Genomic DNA, 15,859 nt, shown 5'->3' on the forward strand with positions numbered 1-15,859 from the left:
GGGGACATTGTTTGACCGTTAGCAAAAAGTTGGTAGACCGACTTTATAGTGCTCTCGTTGGATGCATGTAACCTCCCTGCTAAGAATTAGTCGCAGTGACGGCTGAGCAGGGGTGGGGATGCAGCGGTGGACAGCTGGGGCCAGCTGGGATGAACCGTTGGATATTCGATGAGCAGCAAAGCCTCTCTGGAAGAGTGACTTGCATCAGACCTCCTATATTGGTGATAGTGTGTTCGAAGGCCTTGGAGGGCAAGGGGTATGGGCGCCTCTGTGGCAAGCAATTCTTTTCTGAGCTGTTTTTTTTTTGTGGTGTCTTCAGGTAACTAAAAACCGCAGTGTCGGATTCCTAACTTCCACCATTTTAGACTCTGTCGTGTTTTGTCTGCTGCTGTAGCCCAGGGGGTCGAATCTCTCAGCTATCAGTTTCTTGTCAATTCAATGTCTTGGAGTACTGAATCCACAGACAGTAGTGTCCTTAAAATCAGCCCAAGTATGTGCCTGGCGGAAATAATCTGCGAGTGGCCTGAAGAATGCCAGTAGTATTGCCACCGAAAGCCTCATCCGCTCTTTGGGGACGGCCTGTCTCGTCATCCGAAGTATCCCAGTCATTGTCGGAGCCGTCAACCGAATTCCCTTCCACGCCGCAACTCAGGCATCCCCTTGAATTGCTCGGCCCGAAGCACCCCCATACGGGACAGTCCGTGTCTTTGGCCGTGTAATGCCGCACCCGGTGAGCCTCGGACCAGGGCCCTCCTTTAAGACGCGGGTCGCCAAAGTTGTATACGACGTAGCTCCTCCCGGAGAGGCCTATCACAAAGTCATCGTCCACCGCCATGCTTCGGAATTTCTCCCCGTGATACCCGTGGACGGGCTCTCTAAACCAGAGCTTGGTGGTGTCCAGGACCAACGTCGATGATTTGTTGGCGATGCAGATTGATCTTTGGACCTGCCCCTCGCCTTCATGTCTCCATCGAGTACGATGACCTTCAAGTTGGGGTGTCTGGTTCTGAACATAATGGATAGAGTCGTTCCACAAGATACCACCGGCCTGTGCTGGATCCAAAGAACCGCTGTCCCATATTGGCCTCCGCATGCCCTTCAAAACTCTCTGTTCCAACACGAATGACTCCGTCGCCGTATTGAAATTGAGGTGTAACATGGAAAGGCTAGGCGTCTTTACAAGTTTCGAGCCGGGCAGTCCACTATCAGTAGTGACTTTGCCCCTCGAAAGTGGCCTGTATAGTATACCAATATTGCAGAGCCCGAAGGCATTCATCGGTCGGCAGTGCGTTGCAAATCGTGGAATACCCGGCGACTCAATAGTAGACTTGTACCTGAAAGTTTCGACAAAATTCATTTTTTCGAATTTGTGAACTTTTACGAGGAGGATAGAAGGGCGTGAACGAAGAGGTGTTTTCTCAGCTTCAGCCTGAGATTCACTGTCGTCATCAATATCATCATCCGTCTTTGAATAGTCTAGAACAGCATTGACAAAGTAGAGAATGTGAGGTTTCGTTGGGTGAAAAATAAAGCGATCGGGAAAGTCCACGCCTTCTTCCGTGTCTTCTTGCCATACATGGGCCAAGCCAAGCTCTTGGGCCGCAGCAAAGTCAGGAACCTCCAGCTTGACGAGGCCAGTAGACCAGTGCCAGATATGAGGCGGGGTTGCGGATTTATAGTTGGCAAAGTAGTCGCTGCTGAAGTTGACGACGAATGTATCCTTGTGGGCTTGTATGTCCACCATGCGGTCAGGGAGGGTGATACGACGGTGCTGGTCCGTTTCAAGGTTATATACGATACTAAGACCATTAATCAGGTTCGAAACAGGACCATATATCATTCCAATGAATGTTCGTCGAACAACTTACAGCGCCCTCTGGTTAAGTTGATTGGCAAGAACAAGAAGGTTTTCCGACATCGTAGAGACCATGAAGTCTCTGTCACCCTTTAGCACAAGATCGGGCGGTGATACGAGCTTCCTTGTCAAGGCTCGGATGTCGTCAATGAAGAATCTGTAGGCATCCCACTGCCAGGCGACCTTTCCATTGCAATAAGCAAAGCCAAGGTCGACCTGCAAGCCCGCTCCCCACTTGTCACTAATGAAAACTCTCGAGGGCTTGGGCTTGGGCTTAGACTTGGCCAGTTCAAGGCTGCGATCATCGAGTTTCAGGGCGGTGCAGTCCAGCAGAGGCACGTCAGCCGTCCTAACAGCGAGCCAGGAAATGAATTTGCCTTCAGTACGAGCTATGGCCTTTTGGGCGATGGGACGAAGAAGATCCCAGGCTGACGCATCCGGGGATGACGCAGTCAATCCAGGAAAGTAGGTCATTGCAATGTCTTTGACGACTGTGTGAGATGTCCATTTCTCCCGCCATGCTTTGGAAACCAGTGTGCATTTCATAGCGTCGCCTAGGCGTAGATACCGGGATATCATGGCAACTAAATCTTCTGGAAGATCTTGCATTCCTCCAAGTTTGACAGGACTCTCCCTTGTCAGTTGCCTGAGATATATTAGTTCCCATGGTGTGAGTCTCGAGACGAGATTGTTCAAGTTGGTGTGTCGGAGTAATGTATCCGGGGACCCATCGTCGTGTGTGAGCTTCGAGAATTGCTCAGCTAGGACACTATGCTGGTCCCCAAAGCTGTCCATCTTGTCGTCTGTAGAGCTTAGATTGGTTTTAGAGGATTCAGAAGGGATTTAAGTACCGAGAGATTATGTCATGGAGAAGCAAGATGGAAGAACCTTAAGGGAGAGTATGGCGGGGTGAGAGGGGAGTTGGTGACTTCAATGGAGGAAGGTTCACGTGACCTCTTTCGCCTGATGCATCACCAACATCAACCTTCTTATCGATACCAGTCGTACCCTATCTTATCATTGATTGGGAGGCTGGGCTAAGGTACGTAACAGGCGGAACCTCGGCGGTGAGCTTCGGGACCTGACTCCGATCTCGCTAAAGTAAGCGGAAGATGCCTAGCTCACCCCAGCTTTGCTGCCCGCCCTCCACTGGACAGTGGCATAGTGCAGCCTAAGCTCCGTGCTCAGCGCTGTGTCAGTGACAAACTTGCCGCCGGACAACATCCAGCAGTGTTCAAACAGCCTAAGGACCTCCACCGGGCCGCCGAGCACGACATCATTGAGGCGACCTGCTGACGTGCGAAGTCGTGACTCCAACTCCTGACTCCGACGCGGACCGTCCGTCTCCTCCCACCATCTTCGGTCATCTCCCCCAGTCAGTCCCATCCGCCATCCGCAACCCGAGACTTCTCCTCTCCCTCTCTTCCCCCCTCGCGCACGTCATGTTTGGTCTCGTCTGTTTGTGACTCGAGTCTCGCGGATCTGGCCACGTCTTCATCTGCGCAATAATGAGCAGCGATTGCCTTTCTTTACCTGTCTAATTGCTTATTCTTTCCCTTACACACCGCCGACCACGGCGCATATTTCCAGATCGCAATCGCATCTCCCATCATCTCCGAACCCGAACCTCCCACCCAGCCATCAGTCATTATGGCGCGAGCCTCAAACACACCAACCCCGTCCGATGACCGGACCCTCGTTGCGGAAGCTCACGACGACGACGATGCGTCCTCGACTATCAGCCGATTCAGCTCAAGGTCCTCCTTTGATTCTCAGACGCCACCGAGACGGAAACGACCAAGCCGCCGGGCGGCTACCACTCTTCGAGCCATCTCCTTCGTCGCCGCGTTGATTTCGGCCCTCTGCGCTGGCTCAATCACCGTCTTCTCCATGTACGGTCACATTTTCCAGGAACGGCTACATTACACCCAGTTCCAGGTCAATGGACTCGCCATTAGCAGCTCCATCGCTCTCTACCTCCCTGTTTCGTTCCTAGGCTACATCTGCGACCGCGTCGGCACCCCACCCCTCTCACTCCTGGCCGCTGTACTCTTCAGCGGCGGCTATGCCATAGCTGCGGGAACATACCGGAAGCTCGAGGCGGAAAACCTGGGTGGACTGCGCGACTATGCCGGAAGGCGCCTCGCTGGCGGTTCCGACTGGACGTACCCGCTGATGATCTTCGCCTTCGTCTGCGTGGGTGTCGGCACCTGCTCCATGTACCTCGCGGCCGTCGCGACGTGCGCCAAGAACTTTGGCAAGGGGAAACATCGTGGACTGGCCCTAGCCGTACCCATCGCCGCCTTCGGTTTGAGCGGCATGTGGCTCAGTCAGTTGGGCAGTCACGTCTTCTACGAGCGCCTGCCGGACGGCTCGGCCGGAGACTTGGATGTCTTCCACTTTTTCGTTTTCCTCGCTATTCTCCTCTTGGTAGTCGGAGTGACTGGCGCTTTCACACTCAAGGTGGTTGACGAAGAAGAGATCTTTGAGGAAGCAGTCGAGGAGCTCGAGCGGAGTGGTCTCTTGGAGCGCAGCACCTCTTTCCTGAGCGCCCGCAGCGTCGAGCGCAGCAGAGGCTACGGCGCGATCGGACAGATTGACGACGACGAAGAAGACGGCGGTGTCCTGGGGCAGGCGGAGGACGATGCCAAACTTAGAAAGAAGCTCGTCCTCAACACCGAGACCAGAAGCTTCCTCACGGACAAGACCATGTGGTGCTTCGCCGTGGGGTTCCTGTTGATGATTGGACCCGGCGAAGCCTTCATCAACAATCTCGGCACCGTGATTGGAACCCTGTATCCTCCCACCATGCACTATGTTGGACCTCCGACGTCGGCCGCGACACATGTTTCCATTGTTGGCATTACGAGCACCATTGCTCGTCTCGCCACCGGTACCTTGACCGATCTTCTGGCGCCGTCGCCGCAGACGCAGCACTTGCAGGTTTCTTCTGCGCCGCCATTCCTTCGCGGAAGACCTACCATTTCTCGCGTCGCCTTCCTGCTCTTCTTCGCCATCATCCTATCTCTGGGCCTGGTTGCCTTGGCTTCCGGCTTCATCCAGGAACACGGCGAAAGATTCTGGATCGTTTCCGGCCTGATCGGCTCCGGTTACGGTGCTGTTTTCAGTCTGACGCCCATCATCATTACGGTCATTTGGGGTGTCGAAAACTTCGCGACCAACTGGGGCATCGTCGCCATGTTCCCTGCCCTGGGATCGACCTTTTGGGGACTGGTGTACTCGGCGATATACCAATCTGGCGCTGAAAACTCTCCTCAACGTGGCGGCGGCGGGGACGTTTTCTGCTACGGCCGGCAGTGTTACGCGCCGACGTTTTGGGCCATGGCCGTCACCGTTTGGGTGGCATGTGGCATGGTCCTCTTTGCCTGGAAGGGCAAGGGTGGATGGGCGCAACGCGGCATCGTCATTTAAGTCATCACTACCACCGCCATTTGCATCATCACATCAACATTCATACTTGGGCATGTATACAGGCGTTTGGTCAAAGGCACTGGGTTGAATAAGGGGTATCATATCTACTCGCCGTGATTTTCTTTGGGTATATATTGCGTAAAGTCATAAATAGTCGGGCTAGTCCTGTTTTCCTCTCGTGATTCACTCAAAGTCGTCCCCCCCTCTCTCTCTCTCGCCGTGGTTTTTGTTCATAGCATCATGATTGCTACTAGGGTCGCAAGCCCCATGATCAGGCCCGCCATCACCGGTGTGCTCGTTCTCGCACTTGCGTTCTCTTGATCATATTCACTCAACGTCTTCATGCAAATCCACTGTGAATATAGGAGCTTGTCAAACAACACGCTCATGACGGGTGTATACCCGTTCAGCCCGCCCGTCGGCTTCGTCGTGCTCCCCTCCCCGTCGAGGATGAGCTCGACATCCGTCAGCTTCAGCATGTCGTAGGACTGCGGCAGCGTCGGATGGCAGTCATTGTTGTCGCCGGCGTCCTGCGCCAGCACCGTCGGCGCGTCGCGCCCGATGATCTCGGCGCCGGTGATGTTGACGGCACCGGCGATGAGGTTGCAGTGGAAGTCCTTGTCCGTGCGCGTCCGCTCCTCGAGATACATGGCAATCTCCTGACAGCGCGGCAGCGTCTCGTCCTTTGCGTGGGCGGCGCGGAAGTCGTCTACGTAGCCCGTGATCTCGTCCATGCACGACTGCTGCAGCCAGGAGCTGCAGTCTGTGGTGTCGAGGTCGGGGACCTCGTGCGGGGTGGGCAAGGTCTGGAACATGTGCTGGAAGATGAGGGCGCAGCCCTTTGGGTAGCGGTCCGAGGAGAGGTTGAGGCCGGCGGGGGCGCCGAGGTAGTAGGACTGGGTGTAGAGCTGCTTCTTCAACCAGTTGGGGGAGTTTGCGGGGGCGGGGCTGTTGGCCAGGGTGGCGACGGTGAGGGAGAGCTTGCGGATGTCGGTGGTGTTGTCGTCGTCGATGGGGATGTCGAGGACCTCGGGGGCGATGCCGACGCGGCGGAGGACGGAGCCGCCGAGGGTGCAGTTGGATTCACCGACGAGGTCGTCGGCGGCGCCGGCCGGGCAGGCGACGTCGGCGCAGCCTTTTAGGGAGACCTCGGTCAGGATGGGGACCGTCGCGAGGGCGGGCCCCGTGAGGAGGGACGTCCCCATGAGACTCAGGGACGAGAGCCTCATGCTAGGGGGTGCGTATCCGCAGGCAGGGGAGGGGGAAACGGACCGACGGACGGACGAAACGGGTTGTCCAACTTGTTCGTCGGTTCACGGCCGGCAAGGTAAATTTGGTAAAGGGGACCCAGACACGGGAAACCGGCAAGAGGCCACGCAGGGCCAAGACAAAGGCAAAGGGAGACCCAAGACCCAGCCGAAGAGGTATAAAGGCTGGGGGAGCCGGGGCGCAACAATGGCAACGCGGTGCGCCGGGTTTGCTCTGCCTGTTCGTCGCTCGATGCTGCGGGCTGGGAGTGAGGTGGTTCGTCTGGCACGGAAGTACGGCAACGACGGGTGAGATTCTGATCTCGGCGCCGTGTGTTCGCGGGCGGGTTGTGGATTTGACGGGAAACGCTTACTGGTGTTCTCTGTCCTAACCGGGGTCGCGGCGGGCGGTGCGGTACAGTATGTGTGTGTGCGTATGCTGTTGGCTTGCCGACCTATGCGGACGGAGGTTTTCTGGTTTGTCAAGGCGATGGAGAAAAATGGGCGGGTTGCCGATGGGTGATGGTGGTGATGGTAGGTAATGAAGATATCGCCGACACCTTTGTCGCCGGCTTCATCCTTCGACCCGAGGGCGGCTGTTCTTTTCTTGGTTTTGATCTTTGGAGAGTGAGGATTTTCCTGGGCACACCGCCGAGAAAAGAGGACGCGAACACGGAGGAGAGAGTGAGCGGGGGTGAAAAGGCGCGGCACTACACTATACACAAACACACACACACCATAAGGCAAGGTACGTACGGTACTACGGATACTGATCACAGATTACATCTATGAGCACAAAAAAAAAAAAAAAGAGAGCGAGTGAAATCGGGGGGGGGCGGCACCATGCAACGGGCGAGAAAGTCGCGTGGTGCGAGGTGATAGGCGCCCAATGGTGGTTTCTTTTCCTTGGCATTGGTCTTGGCACACTCACCGATTGTTCTTCGCGCTGGCTTATCTAAGTCTACCAATGCTCAGCTCTCCGTTTCTCGGAACTTGGAAGGATTCGATTCCCCATGTGTTGTTTGAGAGCGTGATGCCATGATGGGAGTAAGTGCGTGAGATGCTCAGTAGAGTTCGATGAGATGAGATGGCAGGCGAGGCACTCGGACAAGTGTCATTAATGAAGGGTTCTCGAGCTATAAGTGATTAAGGTACTGAAAGTTTTGGTCGAAGAAAAGTACCTTAACAATGGGAGGGGGGATGCACGTGGAGTCGGTGGATGACTAACCAAGCTCTACGTCCGATCTAAATTCCGGATAAGCTTAAACTTCGGCTTCTGTTGCTCACCTAAAATACCTAGAAAGGTAAGGTACGACCTCTCTCACCACCCACTCCCTCATTTATCCAACATTCCTCACGCGTAGTTCTTAATTTTGTGGCTCACAAGGCCCATTCTCCCTTCACTCGTCAATCAGACACACTGAAACTCGGTGAGGGGATTGGCCTCGCCAATCAACCGAGTAAATCACAGGCGCTGCTGCATTTGAGGAATTGAGGCTGTGCTGGATGCCTGGTTGCCCTACGTGAACCTGTCCAATCTTGATGGCCCGAGATGTCCCGTCAAGCGTCGAGTCCTACGCAAACGCGCAGATACGCAAGAAAAAAGTGATGCGGCATGCGTTAGCGAATCTGGCATTGGCGCACTTTGATGCTGGATAGCCTTGTTTTCCATGGAAAGTGCGACAATTTTTCGTCTTTATAAAGCTGTTGCTCCCGCCCTCTGCCGGAGTCTCCCACCAACTCATCGAAGCCGCTCATAGCCTCGTCGATTTATCAGACTACACCCGTCAGCATACCATAAACATACCAATTACTTGAGCATGGTCGAGACTACTGCCGAAGATGAAACCTCCATTTTCCCGCCGAATGTGCCTCAGCCTGACATCTCGGAGTCCGCTATGCCTCTTAAACAGCTGCTAGAAGCTGCCATGTGTCGCTCCTTCAACCTCAATGGGAATGCTTCCAAAGAATTCCTCCCCGAGCCTAACATTGGCCGGATCCTTACCACGGAGTCGGTTCGGAATGCTCTACAGACTTCTTGCCTTGGCATGCCCAACTTCATGTGCGGTATCTATGCTTCTGCAATCTTCAGTCAGAAGAAGACGTACACCAAGATTTTTGCCATTCTGGTCTTGATCGGTCGAGTCGATGCACTCCCAGGATTCATACAGAACTCTCTCGGCGACGAGCAATTGCCCTTGGCGTTTACTTCCCCTCCGGTAGAAAAGACCACCACCTTAGTGCGGTCCACGACTACCCCGTCCTGTTTCGATCTATCATTGGTCGGGTTCAGTCACTACGAAACTTTACTCTTCGAGGAGACGCAGTGGAAATTTCTGGCGCCTGTATTTGCGCGACGAGATCTCGACGGCGAGCCCCGCCAGTTCCCGGCGGGTACTGTCCTCCCTTTCGTCATGCCGGGCTCCTCTGATGGGGTGCGGACTCTTCGCAACGGTCCGAGCAACAATTCTCACATATACCACGCCCATGTTCACGACGGACATCACGACTTTCCCGTCTCCGGGGTCGCAGTCAAGGAGCTCCTCCACGCGGGGTCGGAAGACTATCGGCGTGAGGTAGAAGCCCTCAAGACCTTTGGCGGCCGAGACCAGCCTCATGTCATTGAGCTCCTTGCCACTTTCAAGCGTGGGAAAACCTACTATCTGGTATTCCCCTGGGCCGAAACCGATCTTCACGGCCTCTTCGCTGGCCAGCCATCTTCTATGCCTTGTGACACGGGCAGTACCACAAAGGTTACGACATTCACCGCGAAGCAGATGCTTGGCGTGGCCGAGGCCCTGAAGGCAATCCATTACTGCCGGCTGAAGAAGCGTCCCAACAAAGAATGCCATGAATCACCTGTGAGGACCGTTCGTGGCTATCATGGGGACATCAAACCGGAAAATATTCTCGTCGAGAACGGACAGTGGAAGCTCGCCGACTTTGGCCTATCCCGTATTGGTAGCGGGACGGACCATTCGCTGGGAGATAGGCCTGCAGGCTGTTCGCCGACGTACCGCGCTCCGGAGCACGATGTGGGCGCATTTGACGGCCAAAAGGCAGACATCTGGTCACTCGGCTGCGTCATGAGCGTAGCAGCTACTTGGATGACACTGGGACGCAAAGGGGTCAAAACATTCAGCGCCAATCGTCAGACAAAGGCCGATGGACGGCTCGACAACTCCTTTTTCGAGGTTTCCAAAGACCAGGCGAAGGGGACTCGAATCAAACTCAAGGATGCCGTCTCTCACGTGAGTAGTAACGGATACTGAAATGTTCGACATCAGTTGTACGTATGCTAATGCGGTCTGAGCAGTGGATCAGCAGGCTTCGTCGAGCCCCGACAGCGAGCACATTTACACGCGACCTACTGGATCTGATTCGGGACGAAATGCTGGAAGTCGACGGGTCCAAGCGGATAACCAGCGCCGACGTCGTATCCAGGCTCGAGAAGATGTACGAAAAGTGCGCCGATGACCCTGGCTATACAAAGCCAGGACCTTGTGGAGGCATGTCAAGTTGGAACTGCCGAAGCGCGCTTTTGAGGGGATCCTCGCCTCACGAAGCTCGGTCTCTCAGTGTGAACATGGTACAAATACCAAGTCCAAAACGACAGAATCGAACATTGCAGACTGTTCAACCTCCGCTCGCTCCCTGGAGTCCCTGCTACTCAACTACTGGGTTTGGTGACTGGGTTGACGCAACGTCTGGTGTGCCATCGTCAAGCTCATTGTCGGAGTCATTCCCTCCGGTTCAAGCTCATTACGACAGCTCCATGAATCAGCCAGTCCATGTCTTTGGAGACATGGCCTTGTTAGCCTCACGAGACAAGGGTGAACTCACGTCTCCGAACATAGAAGAAAATCTACCCGCTTTCGAGAATTCCTCGACGTCTCGCCTCACTGTCCCTCAAAGCACCAGGGAGAAAAAGCGGCGTCGTGGTCCTACAAGCGAGCAGGCTGGCCGTAAACGGCAGAGGTCGCAGAAACCGCTGACATGGAGTGCTGCATCTTCACCAGGGGCGGCCGAGTCATGCTCCGAGTCTCCTACGAGTGCCCAGAGGGTAGAGCGACTATTTGCTTGCCCCTATTTCAAATACAACCCGGTAAAGTATGGCGTGAAGGAATGGAACTCCTGTGGAGGTCTTGGCTGGGAGATTCCCAGACTCAAGTAAGTTCAGCGTCGGCCTCATGTTTCGTCTAACCTGGTCAGGACGTACGTGATGGCACCGGCTAATACCCTATACTAGGGAACATCTCCGTCGTAAGCATTACGCTGCTGGATACAGATGTAGCAGGTGTCTGCAGCGGCTACCAACGGCGACAGAACTGAATGATCACTACAAGGCTAAAGTCCCATGCCTTAGTCGGAATGACGTGGTTGATGACAAGATGGACGACGCCCAATTGAGCTCATGTCAAGCCCAGATGCGCGGCATGCCGGGTGCCTACAAATGGGGTGAGATCTACAAGATTCTTTTTGGGTCGACATCCCCAGAGGAAATTCCTTCTCCATGTACGTGTTCTTCAAAAACCCGGGCCGAGGCTGGCGTGGAGAAGCCTAATACGAATGGAGAGCTGACTTGTTAGATCGCGACGAGCTTGAAAGGTTCCGCGAGTTTCTGGAGTCGCAGAAACAGCATGGAATTTACGACAACGTCCAGTTGGAGATTGACATATGCCTAAAGTGGGTTCACGAATTCCAGAACCCAATGTCTTTCACACAGTCATCGACGTATCTATCTGAAGCGCCGTCGATGACAGGTGGTTGGTCCAATGATTCAACACTATCCTTTGATGCAATATCGACGCAAGTTGAAGCGGAGCGGGTTCAATATGAGTACAACCGAGCGACTGATTTCAACTGTCAAGGTCAGCAGATCTGAATCATGAGACAAGATGCTGCAGTGGATGGAAATCAATTTCTTGTTCATGGTTGTTGCGAATCAGTTTATGGGGACTTTACCACGGGGTCTTGATGTTAAGCAGAACCCCGAGCTACTAGCCGGAGTAACGGACTCTGGGCATTTGTTATTCATTAGAAGAAGCTGCTAGATCCGGTTATTGAGATATTGAGATACATACCCCAAGCCTTGTCACGCATTGTCCGACGTTAAAGAAATTCCACATCGAGATCAGATGTTTTGACAAAAAAATCAATCCGACAATGGTTTTCAGGTAAGCACAATTGGATCTTCCTCTGTAGATCCATAGGGCTATATCATTCTTGTGTCGTCTCCTGGTTGCGCCTGAGAAAAGTTCGGCTGCATCCGAAAAGAGATTCATGTGATTTGTTCTTGTGATTGAGATTTCTAATCCATGTCATGCATGTGTCGATGCCGGGCCCGTCTACGTCAACTCTTGAGACGAGATGGTCAATCAAGGAAAAGTAACACGTGCAAAGTACGGCATGGGCATAAAAATCCAAACCGGCGACAAGCAGGGAGGAACCCAAAGACGATAATTAATGCCACCTCAATAAGATTTTACTAATAAGGTAGACTAAATACAAAATTCCGTGAAGCCAAAACACCCAACTCAATCGCATTCCCGGGTCCATACACGCAACAAGAATTACAAGAGAGTTCCGAAAGGAAGAGAAGCGAAGGCGATACATAGGGCGTGGTCGTCTAGCAGCTGCAACCACAAGACTTGCAACCCCGGCCGCATGCGAGATCATCCATATTCGCGCAATCAGACTTTGTATCGCACTTCTTCCAAGATCCGTAGCCTTTATTGCGGGCGGTCCAGCACCACCGCCCGTCGCCGTCGCAAGCCTTGTAGCAGTAGCCCCCCGAACAACCATAGTCTCCGGGATCGACATCCCAGCAGTTGCCCCAGCCGCCGTGGTGCCAGCCCCAGCCCCAGTGGCTCACGGTGGAGTTTCCTTCCTTGCCGTCAACGTCCTCAATAGAGGACGAAGCGGGGGAGGGAGTGGGGGTGGGGGAGGCCTGGGGACGGGGTCCGACGGCATGTTCGGGTCGAGGGTCCGGGCCCAGGGGGTGCTCCTGGCAAGCGCGGATCTGGGCGGGATCCACGCCACCGGCGGCGTCGAGAGATGCGGCGGTATAAGCCATCACGCCGAGGTTTCCGCACTTTTCGGCGGCGGTGGCTGGTGCCACACCGGCGAGGATGGGGGTGGCAAAGAGGAAAAGTTGAACGGGCTTCATTGTAACGAAGCAGATAGCTAGGTAGATGATCCTGCGTTTCTCAGGATTGAGTTTTCGGGGAACCCGGGTACGGGGAGATCAGGAGCCCAGCCACGTGGATAAAGTTTGGACTGACGGGAAATTCGGAAATTTAAAAAGCTTATTTTGAATGATAAAACAAGGTACAGTGATCAGTATGTATGTGTGTGTGTGTGTGTGTGTGTGTGAGGGATCTTTGGCTTATCAGGTGGACGAAGAGATGTGATGGATGCGTTCTCATCAGTTGATTTTGAGAAGGGAATTGCCAAATTTTATACTTGGACTTCACACACCCACTTCCAACCAATAATGACCTATGTCCGTTGGCTTTCATCCGTCCCTGATTTACTGGTCTCGATGAGGCTAGAACTCCCGTCACCTCCGTGGAAAGCAAGTTCATTATGCGAACACGAACTATGGAAATGCGGACTCGGCGGAGTCACGACGGCCGGCACGGCTTCCTTTCCCTTTTCACCGGGCCGAGGCTCAACTGACACAACCAGTTCCAGTGCTTTCGGCTTTCCTGGAAAGCCCGTCTCAGTCATCGACATGGCAAATTTACGTCATTGAGAATAATGGTGACGGGAAAAGTCTAATATCGAGAATAACGTACCCGCGCACATAGAAGACCATCATAGGCTGCTGATGTGAGTTCTGAGGCATGATTCTGATTCAGGCAAAGTGATAAGCGCCAACGTCATTGTTGAAAGTCCGCCGACAACTGATGTCATAACTTTTAAGGAAGCATCGCTTGTATCTCGGCATCCTTGAACTTGAAGCTCGGCACTCAGTATCTTGCACACTTTCCGAGACTTTGCCGGTGGCCGTTTCTAGCTGATGGCATGCCATCTCATCAATCATCATCGACTTCGAGACGCACATGTGATAGTAATCATTGAAGTATACCTGATACTTTATGTTATTGACGTGCAGTATGGCGGTCGCGCGTTTTTCAACATCTCTGTTCACTTGCTAGCAGATCATCCAACTGTAGCTGGAGACCGCCTCACTTCAATACTTCCTCTCGAAATGACATTACCGTATCCTATTTCGTCGATTGATATCATAGACCTTGTGATGCATCGTCGACTTCATTGTGCAGGTTTGGAATAGACTTTATGGCAACAAAGTAGCATGATGCTCCCATCTATGAAGGAGAATTCAGACTTGTCGTTCCGTGTGATCAGAACAAGCTTAAATCCTTCAACTAGGATGTTCCGTCTCAATCCTTGCCTCATATGGCCGCTACATCAACAGACAGAAGTAGAAATGCCGCTTGTCCGGCTTAAGAGCCCCGATCGGCAATGTACATCAGGTCTCGGCACCTTTCCGAGAAATGGCGTGCTTAATATGGCGTCGAAAGAAACCAGCATCCTCACCTGCGTACTTGCTAGGATGGCTTCTTTCACCTACCAGGCCACCTACTGGCTAGGATCCAGTAAGCATTATTTGAGCCTCCATACTGACCATTCGGCAAGGAAGAACTAGGAGTGCATAGAATACCAAATTATCTTCTTCCATGCTACTTAAGATGAGGGCCGGAACGCAACGGAGACAAAATAAAGTTACTTTGGGCATGGTCACATGAAATTTGCAGGTCTCTCAGACTACAAAAGTCCTTTGCTATACAGTAGGTCGTTTTTCACCAGCGTACCCGAGCTGAGATGTGAGCAGAACATAATTGTGAGCTCATTATTTACCAGTTTTTGTATCTCAATCCACTATTCGACCCGAAGTTTGTCGCAAAAACGACGCCGTTAATTGCGGGCAAAAATTAACGCTATGTACACTATTGTGACAATTTTGTACCTTGAAAACTCAAGAATGTCAGCCTTAGCTAGATGAAAGTGGCGAATAATTTGCGTCAACAACATTAAAATATGTAAATTCGCTGAGATTTATTTATCTACCTGTACCACAAAGGTGTATCTGGCGTTAATTGCGGGTGGCAATTAACGGCGTCGTTTTTTCGACAACCAACTATTCAAATAATGGAAGAATAAATACATATCTACTATTCATGGCTGAAAATATATTGATCTGTAGTCGATGAATTGTTGTTAGGCAAAACTCATCTTTCGGTTATCTCGGGACAAATCATACATAGAAGCCTGAGATAAGCCCTCCACCTGCTCGTATCGCATGTTTCGACGCCACTCTGCTTCAGGTATCCTGATTGGAGACGAACGCAACCAATACTTGCCTATCATAGCTCTTCGAGTGAGATACTGTTGCATAAGAGGGACACAATCTGAATAGATATAGTGGTTTGATTTGCCGTTTCGCCATTTCTCAACGTTGGCGAATGAAATTTTATTAAGGAGTGGCCATTTCGCGAAACCGCTGTGGCACAATTTAGCCAGCCTGCAAATGCCTAGCGTCCGTGGCAGACACGAGCTGCGACTTGGCTGCAGTTCCGTATGTTTTCACACATGGGATCACCAGAATTCCTCGTCAGCTGCGTTAAGGCTGTTTAAGCCTCCAAATCTCCTATCCCAGGTAGGCAGTGTGGCAGGCTAGTCTCAAGGGCAAGCTAGCATCACTCCCCTTCGCTTTTCGTGACTTATATATAGGTCGCTCCAATCTTGGTTGGCAGCGTATGAAATTCTTATGCTCATCATCGTATACCAAAACATCTTCTTCAAATCAATATAGGGAAATAAGCCAAAATATGAATATGTTTGATCTTGTATCTCTTTCCTACTTCGCCATCTTAGCATATTGTGTCAACGCCCTATCATCTTGGCCACCAGAGGCGCCAATGAACGCGACCTGCAATGTTGAGGGTAGCATTAAACCCGGATATGGAAATTACGGCCTTGGAGTTGATAGCGACAACGCATGCAAGGGTTGGGAGCTATGCACCGACGCTCGCCGGCCACCCCGCTGCCAGTCCTTTTCATGGGAGCCGAGCGCGAACGAGTGCAGGCTATTTGAGGTTTCAGCGGAAGCCGGAGTTGATGGAGAGGTTGGCACAGGTATCACATTCTACAACAGGGATTGCTTCGTATACAACCCGCGACCTGGCATGAATACCAAGGACTAGAGACGCACGTACGACTCAAATGTCTTCATTTTTCTGACTTCTTTGCTCATGTTTCTCTCCTTGCAAGATTCAATAGTTCTTCGTGTGTTTAT

The 15,859-nt window shown here is 52.6% G+C and overlaps 6 protein-coding genes across 6 annotated transcripts; 3 read left to right on the forward strand and 3 right to left on the reverse strand.

The window, feature by feature from the left end:
- Nucleotides 1-481: 481 nt before the first annotated feature.
- On the reverse strand, nucleotides 482-3,299 carry CORC01_12253 (F-box domain-containing protein; the record flags this gene model as incomplete). The annotated part of the gene is made up of 5 exons (XM_022623874.1): nucleotides 482-1,799; nucleotides 1,869-2,658; nucleotides 2,810-2,864; nucleotides 2,981-3,212; nucleotides 3,295-3,299. The coding sequence occupies 5 exons, from the start codon at nucleotides 3,297-3,299 to the stop codon at nucleotides 482-484; spliced, it is 2,400 nt and encodes a 799-aa protein (XP_022469631.1).
- Nucleotides 3,300-3,505: 206 nt separating this feature from the next.
- Nucleotides 3,506-5,287, forward strand: CORC01_12254 (MFS monocarboxylic acid transporter; the record flags this gene model as incomplete). The annotated part of the gene is made up of 1 exon (XM_022623875.1): nucleotides 3,506-5,287. One exon carries the CDS (start codon nucleotides 3,506-3,508, stop codon nucleotides 5,285-5,287), a length of 1,782 nt encoding a protein of 593 aa, XP_022469632.1.
- A 230-nt stretch (nucleotides 5,288-5,517) lies between these two features.
- CORC01_12255 (uncharacterized protein) lies at nucleotides 5,518-6,516 on the reverse strand (the record flags this gene model as incomplete). The annotated part of the gene is made up of 1 exon (XM_022623876.1): nucleotides 5,518-6,516. One exon carries the CDS (start codon nucleotides 6,514-6,516, stop codon nucleotides 5,518-5,520), a length of 999 nt encoding a protein of 332 aa, XP_022469633.1.
- A 1,838-nt stretch (nucleotides 6,517-8,354) lies between these two features.
- CORC01_12256 (protein kinase) lies at nucleotides 8,355-11,419 on the forward strand (the record flags this gene model as incomplete). Its single annotated transcript, XM_022623877.1, has 4 exons — nucleotides 8,355-9,785; nucleotides 9,851-10,704; nucleotides 10,784-11,049; nucleotides 11,124-11,419. 4 exons carry the CDS (start codon nucleotides 8,355-8,357, stop codon nucleotides 11,417-11,419), a joined length of 2,847 nt encoding a protein of 948 aa, XP_022469634.1.
- A 744-nt stretch (nucleotides 11,420-12,163) lies between these two features.
- On the reverse strand, nucleotides 12,164-12,703 carry CORC01_12257 (uncharacterized protein; the record flags this gene model as incomplete). The annotated part of the gene is made up of 1 exon (XM_022623878.1): nucleotides 12,164-12,703. One exon carries the CDS (start codon nucleotides 12,701-12,703, stop codon nucleotides 12,164-12,166), a length of 540 nt encoding a protein of 179 aa, XP_022469635.1.
- Nucleotides 12,704-15,482: 2,779 nt separating this feature from the next.
- On the forward strand, nucleotides 15,483-15,767 carry CORC01_12258 (uncharacterized protein; the record flags this gene model as incomplete). The annotated part of the gene is made up of 1 exon (XM_022623879.1): nucleotides 15,483-15,767. The coding sequence occupies one exon, from the start codon at nucleotides 15,483-15,485 to the stop codon at nucleotides 15,765-15,767; it is 285 nt and encodes a 94-aa protein (XP_022469636.1).
- Nucleotides 15,768-15,859: the final 92 nt, after the last annotated feature.

The sequence above is a fragment of the Colletotrichum orchidophilum genome (assembly GCF_001831195.1).
Source record: "Colletotrichum orchidophilum strain IMI 309357 chromosome Unknown Scaffold_147.1, whole genome shotgun sequence".
Taxonomy (NCBI): domain Eukaryota; kingdom Fungi; phylum Ascomycota; class Sordariomycetes; order Glomerellales; family Glomerellaceae; genus Colletotrichum; species Colletotrichum orchidophilum.